The following is a 21,422-nucleotide window of genomic DNA, read 5'->3' as shown; positions in this document are numbered from 1 at the left end:
AACATCTTACAGATTTTGGCCATTTGAAGCTCTCATTCAATGTGCTTTAGCGTTTTTACAGATCTGTGTCACTATCATGGCAGTCAATTTTGGATCACTTTATTTCTTAAAATAATTCCAAGGCTTGGAATGTAGTTCAGTTGGTAAAGTGTTTTTCAGTATATACAAAACCCTGAGTTCCGTCCTCAGCACTGTAAACTGGGGCATATTTTTATTTGTTATATGTGAGGTGCTAGATGTCATTAGTCCTGTACTCAGTTATGACACTAAAATTTCCTCGAGATATTACCAAATGGTGGGAGGGTGGTCAGAACTGTCTCCACTAAGAATCAATGACTTTGCGCTCGAATGACGGCTCAGCAATTAAGAATGTGCGCTGCAGATGGGCATGGTGGCTCATGCCTTTAATCCTAGCACTTAGCGGCAAAGGCAGGCTATCTCTGTGAGTTGAGGCTAGCCTGCTCTATATAGTAGTGAGTTCCAGAACAGTGAGGACTACACAGAGATACCCTGTTAAGAAAATGTGTACCGCTCTTGCAGAGGACCTGAGTTTTGAATCTCAGCACTCATAGTAGGCAGCTCACAACTGTCTGTAACTTCAGCTCCAGGGTATCCAGTGCCTCTGACCTGCACTTGTGTACGTATCTACACACAGATGCATAATTAAAGAGAAAGTAGTCATTGGCTTGAGAAATCTAGTTCTATTATTATTTTTTATACTAGTTAGTCATCCTTATGACATAAGTAATATTCCATCTTAACAGCTTAAAGGAGGAGTGTTTGTTTTTTAAATTGAGATGGGCTATCAAGGAACCCTATGATAACTTGGACTTCTGATTCTTTGCCGTTACCTCCCAATTTCCGGGATTCCAGGTGTACACTGTCACTTTTGGTTTATGTAGTGTTGGGGATGGAATCCCAGGACATTGTGAATGCTAGGGAAGCACTCAACCAACTTAACTACTTCCTGAGCCTTGAATGGTTTCATTTGCCTCAGTTTGAGGAGATATAGGCCATCGGAATAGAGAAGGCATAGTGGTGGGACTGGTTCCTGTCCACGTTGGTGGGAACATGAGGAACATGCTGTAGGCAGACACCAAGTGTAGAGCAAAGCTGGCCTGTTAACCTTCATCATTCCTAAACAGCCCAATATTTATCTGCCAACTAAACCCCTCGTCCAAAGGCTTCCTCAGCTTCCCTAAACAGCACTACAGCTGGGGAGTAACTGTTTGAACACAGGGCCCGGGAGGGTGCACTTCATACTTGTATAACAACACTCCTCCACCTTCCCGTATAGCAATTATTTGTTATTTTTTCTTGATTTATTCCATTGAACAAAATGACATTTTATTTGAGTGCGTGTGTGTGCATGTGTCTAGGCACGTATGTCACAGTTTGCATATAGTGCTGGCGACAACTTTTGTGGGATTTGGTTCTCTTCTTCTACCATATAGGTCTTGTAGAGGTCTTGGGGGTCGAACTCTGATCGTTATCTTGGTGACAAGTATCCTTATCCACTGGGCCATCTTGTCAGCCCCATTTTACCATTTTAAAAAAATATCAATAGGGACTGGAGAGATGACTTTGCAGTTATGAGCACGTGTTCTTGCAAAGGACCTGGGGTCAGGTCCTAGCACTCACATGGAAGTTCATAATCATCTATAACTCTAGTTCTAGGGAATTTGAACTCTCTTCTGGCCTCTGTGGGTCCTGCATGACCATGGTACACTTACAAACATGCAAACAAAACACACACACACACACACACACACATATCTTGAAATTAATTAAAAATAAAAACAAATGTGTATGTCCATCTGTAACTTATCCCCTTTTTAGTTACATCATAGCATATTCTTCTCATTTATTTTCTGATTTGGTTTTTTTCACCCCATGGAAAGGTAAAGAAATATTCATGCCTTTTTATAGCTTTCAGTTCAAACCATAATGAACCGTCACTTCCCAGCCAGATGGCACTTTTAAGCCTAATGCTCAGAAGGCCTCATATCAGCAAAGAGTTCCTTAGGAGGCTTTAATAGAAATGTATTTCCCGAGTAATAGCTGCAGTGGCTCTGCCAGGAAAATGATGGGTTTTCTTTTTCAGGAGATACATTGGGATAGGAAGGGCTTTTACCAGTAGGTGTCGCTATTAGACAGCTTGTCTAGGTTAGGTCTTTGATGTCTATGCTTGCTCTGTATGTGTGTACGAAGAAATATTGATACACAGGATAAAGTTAAATCTGCAGAGAAGGTATAAAATGACTTCATTCGCCTTATTTTGTCTTACTTCTCTTCCAAAGTAGCAACTACATTCATTTTTTTTGCTGTTGTTATTAATTCAGGGACACATGCATGCATATGTGTGATAGTGTATGTGTGTGTATGTGTGTGACAGAGAGAGAGAGAGAGAGAGAGAGAGAGAGAGAGAGAGAGAGAGAGAGAGAGAGAGAGAGAGAGAGACTATACATGTACGTATGTGTGGATGAATGTATAGACTTTTGAGGGGGAGGCAGTGCAATGAATGGGAATTCAAGGCACCATGAATACTAGCTTAGTATCCTATCCTACCACTGGACCACACCCACAGCCACTTTAGCTAGCATGCTTGAGACATTGTCCCCACCTTACACTGATTACCTATCATTGTGTAAGAACCTTTTACAGCTTGCCTAGCTGTGTGCACTATGGGCATGACAGTATTTATTGCATTTATGGTATTGTGTTTATAGTCTTGTATTTAGCTTTTACTCTTTGTTAACCTTAAATCACTCTACAATTTGACCTCCACGTACAATATGTTCTTTACCCACACCTAAGCACATCTGTGGGATGAATCCATAGACGGGAAACTGCTAAGTCAGAGGATGTGTTCATTTTACATTTCAGTGGCTCCTATACACATAAGTGAGATGAAAACAATAAAACCTAATTGCTATTGAATGTCTTTATGTGCTGAGATCACTTTGCTGGAGAAAAATAGCCTTAAGAGCCAGCAGTTGTGCTGATGGCTGAAAGTCTTATTAAAGAAAAAGACTAAGGGGAATGGAATCATAAGGCAGCCAGCACCACAATGCCTGAGGAGTGACTTGACTTGGGCAGACAGCAATTACTTAGTAGGTACGGTTGTTCCTTCTCTTCTAGCTAAAGAAAGTAAACCAGGAAACTCTTTTAGGATATGTCTACTGCTAAAATTTGTTTCATTTCTTTAGTTGTCATTCCCCCTGCCCTTTTTTGGCATGCAAGGTAAGTATTATGGTTGCTTACAAAATCAATGGAGACACTTTTATTCAGAACAGGCTCTTAACAGGCACACATAAAAAGAAAAATAGACTTTTCTCCTAGGGTTATAGTAGATGATGCATCCAAGAGTACCCACAAGAGAAAACAAAAATTTGTTATATTATGCCATTTCTCTGACTAATAGAACGTTCTGGAGTGTTGCAGAATACTTCTGGATCTGCAGCAACTCTGGCCTTTTTTCTGCTTTAATGTTGTCTCAGCTGCTTTTAGAGGAGACTTACTAGGAACACAGTTGACTTATGTTCTAACTCTATTAGTCTAAGGGAATAGGTGTCGGACAGTTCCCTGGTAGGCAGGTAGACAGGCTTTAGGTAGATAAATGTACTCTTCACTTAGATATTTAAGATGGCCAAGTTCCTGATTCTTCTCCCTCCTAGATAGGGACTTGGTAGGCTTTTTGGAGGACTCCCAAATCTCATGGGAGAGGTTGGAGCTTATGTAGTAGGAACCAGTTAGCTTTCTTTCTTTTCTTTGGATTATCCAATCCTCCACAATGCTCCAACCCCGCTAATTCTGAGAAAGAAAGGGAACCCCCAATATAAAAGTTTCAGCTTCCATACAAATTCAGATTGTAGATTCCTAATCCCCTCTCCAAATGAAAACTCTGCTTTTCCTGCTTTTTTAGTTTTTTTTTTTTTAAATGGCCCTTTGATCTCCTTGTTGGGGAATCGAACCCCGGTCTCCCGCGTGACAGGCGGGGATACTCACCACTATACTAACAAGGAAGACTTTTTTTAGTTTTTTTTTTAATTTTATTTTATTTTAAGATTTATGTATTTATTATATATACAGTGTTCTGCCTGCATGTATGCCTGCAGACCAGAAGAGGACACCAAATCTCATAGGTGGTTGTGAGCCACCATGTGGTTGCTGGGAATTGAACTCAGAACCTCTGGAAGAGCAGCCAGTGCTCTTAACCTCTGAGCCCATTTCTCTAGCCCTGCTTTTTTAGTTTTTAAGTCATTGGAGAAAAAGAATCTGTTCCTGCAACATCTCCATGATGGCATCACTTGAAATCATGTCTGTAACCCAGCACTAAGAAAGCAGAGGTAGGGAGATGAGTTTGAGGCCAACCTGGGCTATAGAGTGTGTTCTAGGCTATCTTCACTCATATAGTGAGACCTTGCCTCAAAATAAAACAGAAATAAACAAATAAAACCAAAATAAGCAGGGAGATGGTTTAGGAGGTAAAAGCACTTGCCACTAAGTGTAATAATCTGAGTTGGATTCCCAGAACACACATGGTGGAAGGAGAGAATAGACTCTTGGAAGGTGTTCTTTGATTTCTATACATGCACTGTGGCAGTGCATACACCCCCCAAAACATGTAAAATATATAAAAAATTATAAAAAAATGAAAATATGAATTCATATAAAATACAACACCATGAAGACAGAATACATGCGCTGCTTTCAAAACAATCATGGACACTCAGATGGTGGTATTAGTAAAAGAAAGTAGAAAAGGGGCTGGAGAAATTGTTTAGTAGTTAAGAGTACTTCCTGCTCTTTCAGAGGACCCAAATTTCATTTCCAGCACTCACATAAAGCATCTTACAGTTGCTTGTTAACTCCATCTCCAGGAGATCCAGCTCCCTCTTCTATATTCTTTGGGTACCTGCACATGGCATAGATAGAGATGCACAGACATACACATTTTTTTAAAAAATTGAAAAGTGGGAGATTAGGAGTCTTTTTTTTTTTTAAATTATTTCAGTATTTTATGTGTATGATTGCCTTGCTTCCGTGTATGTTTGTATATAATGTGTATGCCTGGTGCCCTGGGAGGCTAAAAGAGGGTATTGGATCCCCTGAAACTGGAGTTATAGATAATTGTGAGCAGCCAAACAGATGCTGGAAACTGAAGCAGGTCCAACCGCTCTTAACTGCTGAAACACCTTTCCAGCCCTAGGTTAGAAAGTAGTTTTACTTTCTACTAGTCAGTAGTAGTTTTACTACTGAACCGCTCATGGGATGGCTAGAAGTGTTTTAGCAAGGTGTAAATGGACATCTGAGATTGTAGTATTTGATAATATTCTGATTGAATTTTTTTATTATTGTTATGCCTTTATCCCTTTCTGATCTAGGAAGTTTCAGAGTTAAAATTAATTTGACATCTGATTTGTGAATTAGTTACAATTACAAGCCAATTCTGGTGAAGGCTAATTTATGTTGCCTTTAGTTTGAAGTATTTCCTTTGGCTTGTCTTTCAACAACTTTATATGCTATGCAAATTACGAGATTTTAAAAAACAAAATTCAAACCAGCCAAACCACAACAAATCCACATAAAGACCCTGTCTCTGTAATCCTAGCACTTGGCAAGTGGAGACAGGAGAATCAGGAGTTTGAGGCCAGCTTGGGCTATATGAGACTGTCTCAAACAAACAAGTAAACAGATACCCAGGCAATTCACTCCAGAGTAACGGCTTAGGCAACTTGTATTACTTGGGCATTTATTTGATTTACTTTTAGAACATTGAAGAGGATGTTCTACTTGACAAAAAATATAGAAGGCCTTTGAGAATTAGCTTGTGTTTAAAATCATTTTCCCCCAGAAAGGCAGTGATAAAGAATATAGCTATAACAGGGGCAGGATGGTGTGTGTGTGTGTGTGTGTGTGTGTGTGTGTGTGCTGTCTGTGTGATGTGCAGGCACATAGTGGCCAGAGGAAGATGTTGAGTGTCTTGCTCTACCACTCCCTACTCGATTCTCTTGGGACAAGGTGTCTCACTGAATCGAGCTAGGCCAGTGGCCAGTAAGTCTCTGATCCTTCTGTCTCTGTCCACACAATACTGGGGTTGTAGGCACATGTGTGGTAACTCCTGGCTTTTTACATGGGTTCTGGGCTTGAATTTATGTCCTCATGCTTGTGTAACAAGTACTATTATCCATTGAGCCATCTCCTCAGCTCCATTTTGATTCTAAAGATTTATTTATTTTAAATTACTTTTACATATGTGTATATCTCTGTATGTATGTATGCATGCATGCATACCACATGAGCAGAGCAGAAGAGGGCATTGAATTCCTTAGAGCTGAAGTGACAGGAGGTTGTAGACTGCGCAATGTGGGTACTGGAAACCAAATGTGGGTCTTTGAAAGGGCAGAAATGGCTCTTTTTATTTTTATTTTTTTTGAGACAGGGTTTTTCTGTGTAGCCTTGGATGTCCCGGAACTCACTCTGTAGACCACGTTGGCCTCTAATTCAGAGATCCGCCTGCCTCTGCCTCTCCAGTGCTAGGGTTAAAGACGTGCTCTATCACAACCAGCTAGCCACAGAAATAGCTCTTAACTGCTGACCCATCTCTGTAGGGAAGATTTACTTTGAATGTGGGTAGCACCATTCATTCCATGTGCTGGCATCAGAACTGAATACAAAGTTAAAAGGGACCTGGGAGATGGCTTAGCAGGTAGGTTACTTGTTGCTATGCCTGAGAACCTGAGTTCAGTTCTGAGGACCCACAACGTGGAAGGAGAGAGCCCACTCAAGCATGTTGTCATCCTCTGACCTCCACATACATACAGTGGTGAGTGAATGCATGTGTGCACACCCACTCAAGTGCACAATGAATAAATAAATAAGCAAAATTTAAAATACTTTTTTGAAGGTTCAGAAGGAAAAAGCAAGCTGAACACCCCTCTCTGCTTTATGTCTGAGCACGCACTGTGAACACCATGTGCCCCATGCTGCCACCAGAGCATCATTCTCATCATCCTGTCGTCTTCACCTTACACACACGATAGACTGTGCTCTCAGACCATGAGCCAAAAACAAATGCTTCCTCCTTCAGTTGCTTTTGTCAGGATTTTGTCACAGCAACAAGAAGATTAAGTAATGCACCCATGTCTCCAATCCCTAAGTAGCCTGCAAGTGGAGTTGTGTTGGTAGTTCATTTGTAATGCTGTATTTAGGACTCTAAAGTGGACAGCTCCAAACAGTTCCCCCCAAAGTATCTCCTCCCACAAACATTCAGTCATTTCTATTTAAAAAAAAATCAAGTAGTTGAAATACCTATTTCTAAGGCACTTCCCATTGAGCTCAAGGTTTAAAAGGCTGACAAATACATTAGCTTTAAAGCCTCCACAGAGTCAGTCATTTATTGTTAACATTATGGATTACCCTTAAAGCTTCCTAATGGGCACTCACTCCAAATGGTACTGGTTCCTTTCAAATAGCAGACTCTGTAAAGGGGTGCGGGTAGGACACAGGAAAGAAAGGTAGGGGCCATCTTGACTGGAAGAAAAATGGTCCTTTTAAAAAAAAGAACATATAAAATTGTATGTATTCAAGATGTACAAAGTAAGTTTTGCTGTATATATACATTATGAGATAATTACTAAAATCATGCTACCTTCTACTAGCCACAAAGTTCGGAGAATGTGGTAAAAACCTTTGAGGCCCACTCTCTAACAAGTTTCAATTATTCGGTAGTTTGTTTTTTGAGATGGGGATCTCATCTATTTTAGGCTGGCCTTGAATTCACTATTCAGCCAAGGATGACCCTGAACTCCTGATCCTCCTGCTGCCATCTCTCAAGTGCTGAGATTGTAGGTGAGCATGGCTGTACGTGTATCCAGTTACATGGGGGTATGTGTGGCAGAGATAGGAGTTTACTTGTGGGCTTGCTGGCTTCCAGTCTAGCTCCAAATTCCGTGACAGATCCTGTCTCAAAGGGATAAAGTGAATGATAGAACACGGTGCCTGATGTCTTTTTCTAGTGTCTGCATGTTCATGAATGTACACACACACACACACACACACACACACACACACACACACACACACACACCACCCTTGCCCTGGTAGAGCCTAGAGCAATGGAATTTTGTGGCTGACAGAGTCCTAACAGTGTTGATCAGAGGGGGAATGTAGATGAACTTTGGTGATGTGAGGATCAGATCAGCATAGGAAGAGAGGTCAAAAAGGGTTTTCACCCCACTTCCCATTTTTTGAGACGAGGTTACTATGTGCTGGTTGCGATTCTGGAACAACCCTTTTGCTTCCATCTCTTGAATGCTGGGATTACAGGTATGAGTCACCATGTCCTACTTCATTTTTTTCCCATTTTGAAGATTAAACTTGAAACAGTTTTTTCATCTATAACAGTAATAGAACGCATCTGTTCTATGTGTGGCCCTGCTCTTACCTTGCTTGCTGTGCAAGCCTCTACTTTGTGTCTGCCACTCCCTTGCAGAGGGTGCCTACGTCATGTTAAAGCAGGCTTATGTTACTTTATGATTTTCTGGGGGAAGAGTACTAGGCATGGAACCTAGATCACCATGCTTGTGAAGCAAGTGTTCTTCCACTGAGTTCATAGCTCTAGTTAAGTCTGTGACTCTTGATACCTTTCCTCTTCCTTTCTGATCTTGGATTGGCTGCTTAGCATGGTACCCAAGGACTTCCATGATCTGAAGCCAAGGTGCCCTCTTTATTCCAAATACCTGACTTTTCCCGAAGGACAAGGCACGTGTGTTACTGGAACAGCCTTTTAAATTGGTTGTGAAGCGTTTGCCGGGGGGTTTGTTCTTTTCTCTCTCTGTCCTTGTATTATTTGTGCATGTACCACTGTTTGCATATAGAGGCCAGAAGACAACTTTGTGGAGTTGATTCTCGCCTTTATCTTGGCATGGGTTTTGGGAATTGAATCCAAGTTGTTAGGCTTGGGCAGCAAGTACCTTTGCCCACTGAACCATCTCACTGGTTTTCCTGGTTTAAATGTTCACTGCTACCTGTATACTCTTCTCAAGGCATCAGGGCACTAAGGTACAAAACCCCATACCAGTGGAAATGCTGCTTTTCCTGTTCATCCTTTCCTTGATTATCACAGACTTAGGACCTCAGGGCTCTGGAAGTTAGTATCTTTCATAGCTGTTTGCCCATAATAGATGTTTTGTACATTTAGATGAACAAATGCTTATTTTTGGTGATGCTGGGGATTGAACCCATAATTTTGGTCCTGACAGGCAAGCACTATATGGTGAACCATGCTCCATCCCCCCTTCCCTTCTTTCAAACAGGGTTCCATGAATACCACCACCAGGTTGATGTCAAACTTGCTACATATCTGAGAATGATGAACTCCTGCTCCTCCTTTCCCTACTTCCCAAATGCTAAGATTACAGGCATAAGTCACTGTGTCTGTTTTCTGCTTTGTATATTTGGAGTTGAAAAAACATGTTCGCTCTTCGAGGGGCTAATTGACACCTAGAACATAGGCTAAAGTAGGAGCTATATTGGCCTAGAAAATAAAAAAAATGACACGACAAATAAACTTCACACTGTAGACTACTGATGGCTGGCAATTGTGATGGTGTGTGTTAATTTTCAGCTTGGCAAGATCTGGAATCAGGTAGAAGACAATTACCCCAGGCACACCTGCAAGGGATTATTTAGCTGCTGGGTATGTCTGTGAAGTATTATTTAGACTAGGTTAATTGAAGAAGGAAGAACCACTATAAATATGGGTGGTACCTACAATTCTGCAGGCTGTGGTCCCAGACTGAATAAAAAGGAGAAGGCAAGCTGAGCACTGGCGTTCATTGCTGTCTGCTTCTTGACTGTGGATGAAATGGGAACTGCTGCCCCAAACTCTAGTTTCTAGGATTTCCTTGCAATGATGGACCATACCCTTGAAATGTGACCCTTTCTTAGGTTGATTTGTTGGGGGATTTTGTCACAGCGTGAGGAAAAGTAACTAAGACAGAAATGAAGCTATTAAAATCTTAAATACTAGAAGTTCTAGTTCAACAGCATTAAAGCCTAGTCCAGCTGGGTGTTGTGGCACATGCCTGTAATCCTAGCACTGGGAAGGCAAAGGTGGGGGGTTTATGCCAAGTTTGAGAGTAGCTGATCTACATAATGAGTTTCGGTACTAAGACTATGTCAGAATCATGGCTGATCCTACTTATCCCAGGAACGAAATCTGGCTGAACAAAATAGAGAAAGCTCATCTCACCCTAGAGGCTTGGTAGACTGTCTACAGTGTCCACACCTGGTGCTCACAGTCTCAGAAACAAACCTTGTTTCTTTCTAGAGCCGGTACTAACGAAGAAAGGAAAGAATAGCTTTTGCGAACCAGTAGTCAGTAATAAACTTGATGGTAAAATCATTCAGAGTTCCACTAAAGCCAGCGTCAGGCCTGTGGGTGTGGCTTAGTGGTACAACATGCTTTCCTAGTATATGAAATGCTCAGAGTTTAGCCCGAGCTTCTGTGCTGCTACAAAATCCTCTGCCATTGCTGTGATTAAACGCTGCGACCAAAGCCAACCGGGGGTTGGGTTGAGGCTTATTTTACCTCATCTATCATCCAGGAACATTAGGTCAGGAACTCAAGGTAGGAACCCTGAGGAAGAAACTGAGGCCGAGGCAGCAGAAGAGAAACGTTGCTTACTGGCTTGCTTTCCAAGGCTGGCTCAGCGTACTTTCTTATACAATCCAGAACCACCTGCCCAGGCATAGCAAGACTCACAATGGTTTGGGCCCACCCACATCAGTCACTAATTAAGAAAATGCCCCACAGCCTTGCTTACAGGCTAATCTGGTGGGGGCATTTTTTCAATTGGATTCTTCTTTCCTAAATGACTCTAGCTGTGTCAAGTTGACATAGAACTAGCCAGTACAGCTACATACCCAGTTGTGCTGCTCTATTTCTTGGTGGAAGGATTAGAAATTACATTTTTAGAATTTTATTGTTATTATTACTCTTACTGTTTTGGTTTTTTTTTTTTTTTTTTTTTGGTTTTTCGAGACAGGGTTTCTCTGTAGCTTTGGAGCCTGTCCTGGAACTTGCTCTTGTAGACTAGGCTGGCCTCAAACTCACAGAGATGCCTCTGCCTCTGCCTCTCCAGTGCTAGGATTAAAGGCGTGTGCCACCTCTGCCCGGCTTGCTTTGTAACTTTGACTGTTCGTCCTGAAACTTGCTGTGTAGTTCAAGTTGTCCTTGAACTCACAGAGGTCCACTTACTTCTGCCTCCTGAGTGCTGTGTGTACACTACCACCTCTGGGCTCCTAATCACAGTTTTTTATCCCCTTTCCCTAATCACAATTTTCAAGACTTTTCTTCAATGACTTTTTGTCTAGGCTATTTTTTTTAAACTGTTGGTTGCTTTTTTTTTTTTTTTTTTTTTATCAGTAGTCAGTTCCCTCACTCTACCATATGGATTCTTGGAATTGAACCCAGGTCATCAGGCTTGGCTGCAAGTGTTTCCACTAGTTGCTTAAGTTTTTGAATACACAGTACAGGTTTCAGTGATCTGACTATTGGAGAAACTTCCATAATCATAAAAATGACAAGTATACTCTGTTCTCTGATTGTTGGAAGGATGGAGGGCAGAGAGGCTTATTGTGAAAATTAATAACTCAGCAATTAAAAATTATTCTCTTTTAATTGAAGGGTATTGTTTTTAAACATTTACTTATTTTGTGTGTGTGCTCGCAGGCATACCCCATGACATAGGTGAAGGTCAGAGGACAACTTGCAGAAGTTAATTCCCTTTCTACCATGTCGGTCCTGGGTGGTCAGACTTGGGGCGTCAGGCTTAACAGCCTTGATCTGCTGAGCAATCTCATCAGCTCCCTCATTTTTCTTTTTTTGTAGTTCAAAAGTCCAAACAAAAGAAGGTAGCAAGTGAGAAGTGGACTTTTCATCCCTGCCCCCATCTGCCCAGTCCCTCCTAATGTGCAATGCCTTGGTTACTTTTCTCTGTGTTGAGACTAGTCCATGACAGGAAGCAACATTAAGGGAAGAAGGGTATACATTGCTTTACAGTTTGAGAGGGGGGCATTCCATCATGTCAGGAAGGCATGAACGTGCGAGCAGAAGGTGTGGAAATATGAGTAGAAGACATCTGGTCACATTGCTTTCTCAGGAAGCAGGGAGTGTAAATTTCTAGTGTGTACATCAGGTTTCTTTTGTTTGTTTTGCTTGAGTCAAGGTTTTGCTGTTGCTAGTTGACCTCACCTCTAGAGCCTTCTAACTGCTGGGATTAAAGGTATGTACCACCAGCTGAGATCCTATATTTTAGCACATATCCAAGCAGAATTGAATATATTTCCCCCCTCTTCCACCAAGTCATAAAGCTCTACTCATTTTGTCCCTGGTGCCATGTGGCCACCCATGCTGTATGTTGTTAACAGATCTTTATACAAACTTGGGCTTCCAGGGTAAAGACGTTTGCCACTAAACTCCAGAGATGAGCTTGACCCTGTCTAGCCTGTGTCCTCCTACCCTTTCTCTAGAGGCACAGACTAGGTAGGTGTGGAGTCCACTGGTCATCTCAGGGCTACTAGGGATATGCCTGCAGCTAACTTGATGAACATACCCAGTTTACACTTGTATGTGTACACACACGTGTATTGACAGACGCTACTTTGGAGGTCAGAACACAACCTTGAGTGTTCCTCAGGTTTGTACACTTATTTTTTGGTGACACAGGTGATGGAGGAAGGTCATTGGTAAAGTAATAAAGAAACTGCTTGGCCTCATAGGTTAAAACATAGGTGGGAGGAGTAAACAGAACAGAATGCTGGGAGGAAGAAGAAGTGAGCTCAGACTCAACAGCTCTGCTCTCTGGAGCAGAGATGCCATGCTCCCTGCTCCCGGGATGAAGCTCCGACCCAGGATGGACGTAGGCTAGAATCTTCCTGGTAAGCGCACCTCGTGGTGCTACATAGATTATTAGAACTGGGTTAAGAGGCTGAAACTAATGGGCCAGTCAGTGTTTAAAAGAATACAGTTTGTGTGTTGTTATTTCGGGGCATAAGCTAGCGAGGTAGCCAGGGTGCTGGGGACGCAGCCCCGCTGCTCCTATTACAACACACAGGGTCTCTCATTAGTCTTTCATTAACTCACCAAGTAGGCTAGTCTGGCTGGCTAGTGAGTCCCAGTAATCTACCTCTCTGCCTCCCCAGCAGGAGTGTTGGAGGAGGGAGCTACTTGGTCCTGTCCGCCCGGCTGGCGTAGACCTGAAATAATCACACAGAAACCATATTATTTAAATCACTGCTTGGCTCCTTAGCTCTAGCTTCTTATTGGCTAACTCTTACATATTAATTTAACCAATTTCTATTAATCTTTATATTACCATGAGGTTGTGGCCTACTAGCAAAGTTTCAGCACGTATATCTCTGGCGATGGCTCCATGGCATTTCTCTGACTCTGCCTTTCTTTCTCCCAGCATTCAGCCTAACTTTCCCTTCCTACCTAAGTTCTGTCTTGCTATAGGTCCAAATCAGTTTCTTTATTCATTAATGGTAATCACAGCACACAGAGGGGATTCCCACATCACCTCCCCTTTTCTGTTTAAATAAAAAGGAAAATTTTAACTTTAACATAGTAAAATTACATATAACAAAACAGGTATCAAGTAAGAATTACAGTTACAATATTTATATCTACTTTATTCTTTATCATAAATAAGGAACACTATGACTATAACTATAAATTCTTCAACTTCATCAAAGACTCCAGAAGGATATAATATTACCTAAGTAAACAGGAAGTGCATTGTAAGCAATTTCCAAAATTCTAGAATTGACAGACATCTCTCTGCCCAGACAGTCACCCAAAGTTCTTCTATACCATTGGGGCACCCATCTTCAGCCTACCGGCCCACAGTATCTAGCAGACTTTTCCATAAAGCAGAAAATTTCAAAGACAGTTCTGTCTATATTGGCAGTTTGTCAGTCACTTTCTTTTGTGTCCAGCAGAATGTCTGGCAGACTCTTTCATGAAGCAGGAACCCTGAAGGACCATCTCACCTTTAGACAAGTTCAGCAGTCATTTCTTTGTGTGTCCTGCATGTCCAGTTAAGCAGTCCGGGCAAAAGCAGTGTTTTGCCCAAATGGCTACCAAACTCTATAAGGAGCCTCTTCAATGCCCATATTCCTCTCGAAGTAATTGGTGTTGCCAGGAGCAAATGTGTCTCATTGTCATGAAAAGTCCTAAGTTACTAAAACATTTTAAATGCCATATTCTAAAGGTCTCTGAAATATTTGAAGAATACCTAACTAACTGAATTATATCTCTAAACATCTAGAAAATCTACCATGACTACAAGCTTGACTATTATAGATGAGTATCTATTAACTTATATTTCTTAATTATATATTACATTTTAAAATGAGCTACACAAACATAATACCTTAGTGAAGATCAGAAATACATATACATATGACAAAATTGACCTTAAATTTGTATCAATAAACCAAGATCCGTACAAATGCAAATCTCTACAGCATATCTATATCATAACCCCCTTTAAATATAAACAAAGATTTATAGACAATATTTGGGAATATGTGCGTAGTTTTGTCCAAACTTCTTCCTGCTGATTGGGGGCTCTGGTAATCAGGTCTTTTATGGTGTATCCTGTGTGCTAGGTTCATCTCAGTCAGCAGTTGGGGGAAGTAATTTTTTTTTAAATTTATTTATTTATTAAGGATTTCTGCCTCCTCCCCGCCACCGCCTCCCATTTCCCTCCCCCTCCCCCGATCAAGTCCCCCTCCCTCATCTGCTCGCAGAGCAATCAGGGTTCCCTGACCTGTGGGAAGCCCAAGGACCGCCCACCTCTATCCAGGTCTAGTAAGGTGAGCATCCAAACTGCCTAGGCTCCCCCAAAGCCAGTATGTGCAGTAGGATCAAAAACCCATTGCCATTGTTCTTGAGTTCTCAGTAGTCCTCATTGTCCGCTATGTTCAGCGAGTCCGGTTTTATCTCATGATTTTTCAGACCCAGGCCAGCTGGCCTTGGTGAGTTCCCGATAGAACATCCCCATTGTCTCAGTGTGTGGGTGCACCCCTCGCGGTCCTGAATTCCTTGCTCGTGCTCCCTCTCCTTCTGCTCCTGATTTGGACCTTGAGATTTCTGTCCGGTGCTCCAATGTGGGTCTCTGTCTCTGTCTCCTTTCATCGCCTGATGAAGGTTAATATTCAGGAGGATGCCTATGTGTTTGTCTTTGGATTCACCTTCTTATTTAGCTTTTCTTGGAACATGAATTACAAGCTCAATGTCCTTTATTTATGGCTAGAAACCAAATATGAGTGAGTACATCCCATGTTCCTCTTTTTGGGTCTGGCTTACCTCACTCAGGATAGTGTTTTCTATTTCCATCCATTTGTATGCAAAATTCAAGAAGTCCTTGTTTTTTACTGCTGAGTAATACTCTAATATGTATATATTCCATACTTTCTTCATCCATTCTTCCGTTGAAGGGCATCTAGGTTGTTTCCAGGTTCTGGCTATTACAAACGATGCTGCTATGAACATAGTTGAGCATATACTTTTGTTGTATGATAGGGCATGTCTTGGGTATATTCCCAAGAGTGGTATTGCTGGGTCCAGGGGTAGGTTGATCCCGAATTTCCTAAGAAACCGAAACACTGACTTCCATAGTGGTTGCACAAGATTGCATTCCCACCAGCAATGGATGAGGGTACCCCTTCCTCCACAACCTCTCCAGCAAAGGTTATCGTTGGTGTTTTTGACTTTAGCCATTCTCACAGGTGTAAGATGATATCTCAAAGTTGTTTTGATTTGCATTTCCCTGATTGCTAAGGAAGTTGAGCATGACCTTAAGTGTCTTTTGGCCATTTGAAGTTCTTCTGTTGAGAATTCTCTGTTCAGCTCAGTGCCCCATTTTATAATTGGGTTGATTAGCCTTTTACGGTCTAGTTTCTTGAGTTCTTTATATATTTTGGAGATCAGACCTTTGTCAGTTGCGGGGTTGGTGAAGATCTTCTCCCAGTCAGTGGGTTGCCTTTTTGTCTTAGTGACAGTGTCCTTTGCTTTACAGACGCTTCTCAGTCTCAGGAGGTTCCATTTATTCAATGAGGCCCTTAATGTCTGTGCTGCTGGGGTTATACGTAGGAAGTGGTCTCCTGTGCCCATGTGTTGTAGAGTACTTTCCACTTTCTCTTCTATCAGGTTCAGTGTGTTCGGACTGATATTGAGGTCTTTAATCCATTTGGACTTGAGTTTTGTGCATGGCGATAGATATGGATCTATTTTCATTCTTCTACAGATTGACATCCAGTTTTGCCAGCACAATTTGTTGAAGATGCTCTCTTTTTTCCATTGTATACTTTTAGCTCCTTTATCGAAAATCAGGTGTTCATAGGTTTGTGGGTTAAAGTCAGGGTCTTCTATTCGATTCCATTGGTCAACTTCTCTGTGTTTATGCCAATACCAAGCTGTTTTCAATACTGTAGCTCTGTAATAGAGTTTGAAGTCAGGGATGGTAATGCCTCCAGACAATCCTTTATTGTATAAGATTGTTATGGCTATCCTGGGTTTTTTGTTTTTCCATATAAAGTTGATTATTGTCTTCTCCAGATCTGTGAAGAATTTTGATGGGATTTTGATAGGGATTGCATTGAATCTATAGATTGCTTTTGGTAGAATTGCCATTTTTACTATGTTGATCCTCCCAATCAAAGAGCAAGGGAGGTCCTTCCATTTTCTGGTGTCCTTGCGAAGTAATTTTTTTGAGGGGTGTTCAAGGTGACCTTTGATGGGGTCTTATTCCCTCAAACCATACCAGTCTGGAAGCAATCCACAGGTCCCCATCCTCTGTGGAAACAAGAGAAGAAACTCTTCCAAAACAACATATCCTTAGACTCAAATTTTGAAATCAAGATGCCTTTATGTTGGTTTAACTTAGCAGTCCCTACAATGAGATGTCTCTCTGTACTTAGCTCCTCCACAGTCAAAAAATTAAAAGACAACACAATAATATACATAATCCAGACTTTGTAAATTTTCCATTTTTCCATGGCTTATTTTTCTTTACTCCTTTAAAACTATGAGTATCTTTACTCTGTCTCTTTAAAGATTTTACCCATTTTAAAAGCATTAACTTTATTTTATGATTCTATAGTCTTTTTCTTCTCTCTTTAAAGCCTACAGATATTTCTGTTTTTGAAACAGGGTTTCTCTTTGTAAATCTCTCTGTCCGGGAACTCACTCTGTGAAACAGGCTGTTCATGAACTCACAAAGATCCACCTGCTTCTGGGATTAAGGGTATGTGCCACCACCACCCAGCAGTGATATATACTCTTAACCACTGATCCATCTCTTTAGGCTCTCTGAGATTTTTACCTTGTAGCTCTAGATGGCCCAGTTCTTGTTGTGTAGACAAGGCTGATCTCAGACCCACAGAGAGATCCCCCTACCTGTGCATCCAGTGCTGGGACTATCACATTTGTCATTTACCCTGCTTTTTACCTTTGGTGGTGCTACAGATAGAACCTGGGGTCTTCCACATGGTAGGCCAACAGTCTCTAATAGTCTGTATTCATTCATATCCCCACTTTCCCCCATATTTATGTGTAGAAGAAAGTTGCTTTATCTTTTAATATGTGTGAGGTTTTTGCCTAAATGTATATATGCGAACTACCATGTTTGCCCGGTACCCACAGGCACCAGAGAGGGTGTTGGATACCCTGCAACTGGAGTTACAGATTGTTGTGAGCCACCATGTGGATGCTGGAAACCAATCCTGGTCCTCTGCAAGAGCAGCAAGTACTCTTTACCCCTAAGTTATCTCCAGCCCATGTTTACTTTTTAGAAAAAGTAAAAATCTATTGACTATTTATATACATTTTATGTATGTATGTATATGACATTGTGTCTTGTTCATACCAACCCTCCAACTCTCCTCAGAACCTCTCCCCATCCCAACATGTTTCCTTCCCACCATGTCAATATATATATTCATCAAATCTAATTTGAGCCACCCACATGTGCCCAGCCTCATTTTAAAGTCTTTTTGTAAGGGGCTATGGAGATGGCTCAGAGGTTAAAAGTACTTGCTGCTCTTGGAGAGGAGCCAGGTCCAGTTCTGCCTACCTTCATAGCAGTTCATTTCTGTCTATAGCTCCAGTTTCAGGGGATCTGAAACTCTCTTCTGTCCTCCACAGGCATGGTATGAAGGTGATGCACATATATACGTGCAGGCAAATACACAAAATAAAATTTAAAAATCTTAAAAAAAATCCATAACAAAACTTTTTGTGAGACAGGATGTCATGTAGCCCAGGCTAGCCTTAAGTTTTATGTAACTGGGTATGACCTTGAACTCAATCCTTTTGCCTCTACCTCCCAAATGCTAATATATAAGCATGAGCCACCATACTTGGCAATATATATTTAAAATTTCTTACTTTTAAAAGTTAAAAAAAATGCTGAGTGCGATGTTTCACGCCTTTAATCCCAGCACTTGGGAGGCAGAGGCAGGCCGATCTCTGTGAATTCAAGGCCAGTCTGGTCTACAAAGTGAGTTCCAGGACAGGCTCCCAAGCTACAGAGAAACCCTGTCTCAAAAAACCAACCCCCCCCCAAAAAAAATATTCCTTGATGGTTCCATACATGTATATGGTGATTTCTAGCCCTTTCACCCCCATTATTCTGTATCTCCTATGTCCTTCTCCCACAGAAAATCATCTTTCCAGTGTCCCCTTCTAATTTCAAGTCTTATTTTGGTGTGTATGATCTACCGTGTTTAAATAGGGTCTGATGACTTTAATCTCAAAGATAGGTGAGTCAGGCAACAAGATGGTTCAGGAAGAAAAAGGCACTTAGCACCCAGTCTGACAACCAGAGTTTGGTCCCCCAGTCGCACATGGTAGGAGAGAACCTTCTCTCCATGTTATCTTCTGACCTCCATCCATGTACTGTGACCTGCTAGTGCAGGAACTTGCTCATACGTACATGTGAGCAGTAAACACACACTAAATAAATAAATGTAAAACAAATAAAAAATTCAGAAAAATAAAGTAGGTGCATCAGGCTAAGGTTACTCTAAAATCTGAGTAATCCAGAGTCAGTACTTGACAAGAGAGACATGTCTCAGAAATTGCTTTATTAACAGTATATTGGTCTCACAGCTAGATCTTTATGACTGTGAAGGATTCGATCACTAGGTGGTGATGGTGCTCCTTAATGGCGTCTTCATGTTGATATCTTTTGGATCAGTGCTTGAAATTCTTCGAAACTGACTTCTCCATCGCCATTCTTATCCAGCTCTGTAAACAGATTGTCTAGAGTACTCGCACCCTGGTATTAGATAAAAAGAATGGGATAGGGTAAGGAAGAAAATTTAGATAGGATACTGAAACACATCTCTGAAATTAGGAGGAACTGTATTTTCCTTCCAAGAAGGCAGCCTAGGTTTCAGTCACATGCCACTGGTAATGTGATAATAGGTGTGGCGAAGCCTGCTTCAGCTGTTATGGTGGTTTTATGGCACATAATTGGGTTCTATCTTTCCTTTTTATTTTATTTATCTATGGGACAGGGTCTCATTATGACCTGAAACCCACTATGCAGATAAGACTAGCCTCGAACTCAACAGAGATCCACCTGCCTCTGCCTTCAGAGTTCTGAGATTAAATGAGTGAGTGTACCATAATGCTTGTCCCTCCCCCATTTAAAAAATACTGTGTGTGTGTGTGTGTGTGTGTGTGTGTGTGTGTGTGTGCGTGCGTACGTGCATCTGTCTGTGGGCATGTATATGTAAGTGCAGCTGCCCTTAGAGGCCATTAAATGGCATCAGATCCTTTGAAGCTACAGGTGGTTGTGAGTTACTGGTGGACATGAGTGCTGGGATCTGAATCTAGATCTTTTGGAAAGAGCATCATGTGTTCTTAGCCACTGAGCAATCTCTCCAGCCCCCTGGCTCCAGCCCCCTGGCTCAAGCCTGTAATCCCGAACCTGGGTTCTCTGCAGCAATAGTAAATACTCCAAACTGCTGAACCATCTTTCTAGTCCCTCATCTGGCTATTTTTATGTGAACAGTTCAGTAGTGTTAAGTATATATTCTTTACTATGCAACAAATCTCCACATGCATGTCTGAGGTCTTGGGTTCAAGTCCCAGCAACACATACACAAAGTTATTGTGAACTATAAGAAAATTAGGAAACGCCAGATTATAATGTTAGTTTCTTTCAGCTTTGTGTGTGTGTGTGTGTGTGTGTGTGTGTGTGTGTGTGTGTGTATTCTAAAAACAAAAATCATGTGGATTTGGGCTGTAGCTCTGTGACAGAGCACCTGTTTAGTCTTTGCTAGGCCCTGGGTTGTATGTGGCCATATCCCCACAGGGCTGTGGGCAGTATTTCTGAGGCAGCCCTCAGCCCTAGGCTCTCAGCTGTGTGTGCTCTCCCACCCCCAGAGGCAGTGGCCTCTGGCCGCTCAGGTTATGCACTTACCTTCAGGAGAGTGGGAAATTCTGACTGAATCAGTAGCTTCAGCTCCTCCTTTGATAGCTGGTTTGGATCGCCTTCTTTGGCTGCATATTTTTCAAAAATGCTCTTCATTTCTTCGGGAGACTTCTTGGTACTCATTCTGCTGTCCTGTAAATTGGGAAGAAAGTAGATTTACCAAAATGCTAAAGTGGAGCTTTCATGCCAAGTGCTGCCAACAGGTTTTTACTCCCCCCCTCTTTATTGGGAAAGGCAGAGGGGAGAACAGGGAAAAGGGAGAGAGAAGAGGTGTAGATGAGAGCATTATTGGCTCCTAAAGTATTTTAAAAATAATCAAGTTAGGAGCTAGGGAACATAGCTGTTAGTAGAGCGCTTGCTTAGACTGCTGGAAGCCCTGGGTTCTAGCCCTAGCACTGCAAAAGCCAGTGGGCATGTTAAGAACTCACCGAGCTGCTTACCAGTCAGAGCAGGCACTGGAAGAGTTGAAGAGCAGCAGGCAATAAGCTGATGAAGTGTCGAGGAGGAGCGCCTTTATATAGTCTTTACAGACACATCACCTGATTGTGAAATTCCCCTTTGTTTACTATTTAAGGGTAATGATTAATGGGTTCTGAAACCAAGCGTAAGACTCTCAATTAAGGGCAAGCTCCAGTAAAGAGCTGCTACTTCAACAGTTGCTTAATAGGTCAGAGTCCTAAGAGTAAAACCTGGATTTTCTTTTCCTTAGAATACTTTTCCCCCCAATATAGAATTTTGATCTTGCTCACAGCTCACATTTCTGAAAGCAATGACATTGCAGATTTAGGCTTGAGAAAATTTTTCTTCCCATGTAGAAAAAAAATTCTGTCACAGAGGGACAGTATTACATGGCTTTTAAAAATGCAGAATTGGGCCAGGTGGTGGTGGCGCACGCCTTTAATC

The 21,422-nt window shown here is 41.6% G+C and overlaps 2 protein-coding genes and 1 non-coding gene across 6 annotated transcripts in view; 1 reads left to right on the top strand and 2 right to left on the bottom strand.

Moving 5' to 3' along the window:
• The window catches only part of LOC121444776 (CTP synthase 2), a 123,781-nt gene that overhangs the window by 44,142 nt on the left and 58,217 nt on the right, over nucleotides 1-21,422 (top strand). The window lies entirely within an intron of this gene.
• Nucleotides 3,954-4,025, bottom strand: Trnad-guc. Its single transcript has one exon. It is a non-coding gene; the product is annotated as a tRNA-Asp (tRNA).
• On the bottom strand, nucleotides 19,147-21,034 carry LOC121444777 (protein S100-G-like). Of its 2 annotated transcripts, none has more exons than XM_041646697.1 (3): nucleotides 20,948-21,034; nucleotides 20,508-20,651; nucleotides 19,147-19,355 (listed from the first exon to the last, which is right to left on the bottom strand). In XM_041646697.1, the coding sequence occupies exons 2-3, from the start codon at nucleotides 20,640-20,642 to the stop codon at nucleotides 19,251-19,253; spliced, it is 240 nt and encodes a 79-aa protein (XP_041502631.1). In that variant the 5' UTR covers nucleotides 20,643-20,651; nucleotides 20,948-21,034; the 3' UTR covers nucleotides 19,147-19,250. The 2 variants fall into 2 exon arrangements, with proteins under 2 accessions (XP_041502631.1, XP_041502630.1); XM_041646696.1 differs by having other exon boundaries at nucleotides 20,960-21,034.

The sequence above is a fragment of the Microtus oregoni genome, unplaced genomic scaffold, assembly GCF_018167655.1.
Source record: "Microtus oregoni isolate MIOR12 unplaced genomic scaffold, Mior012 000140F_ref0000409, whole genome shotgun sequence".
NCBI lineage: Eukaryota > Metazoa > Chordata > Mammalia > Rodentia > Cricetidae > Microtus > Microtus oregoni.
Note: the sequence above shows the minus strand (reverse complement) of the source record. Positions and strands in the feature narration are given on the sequence as shown.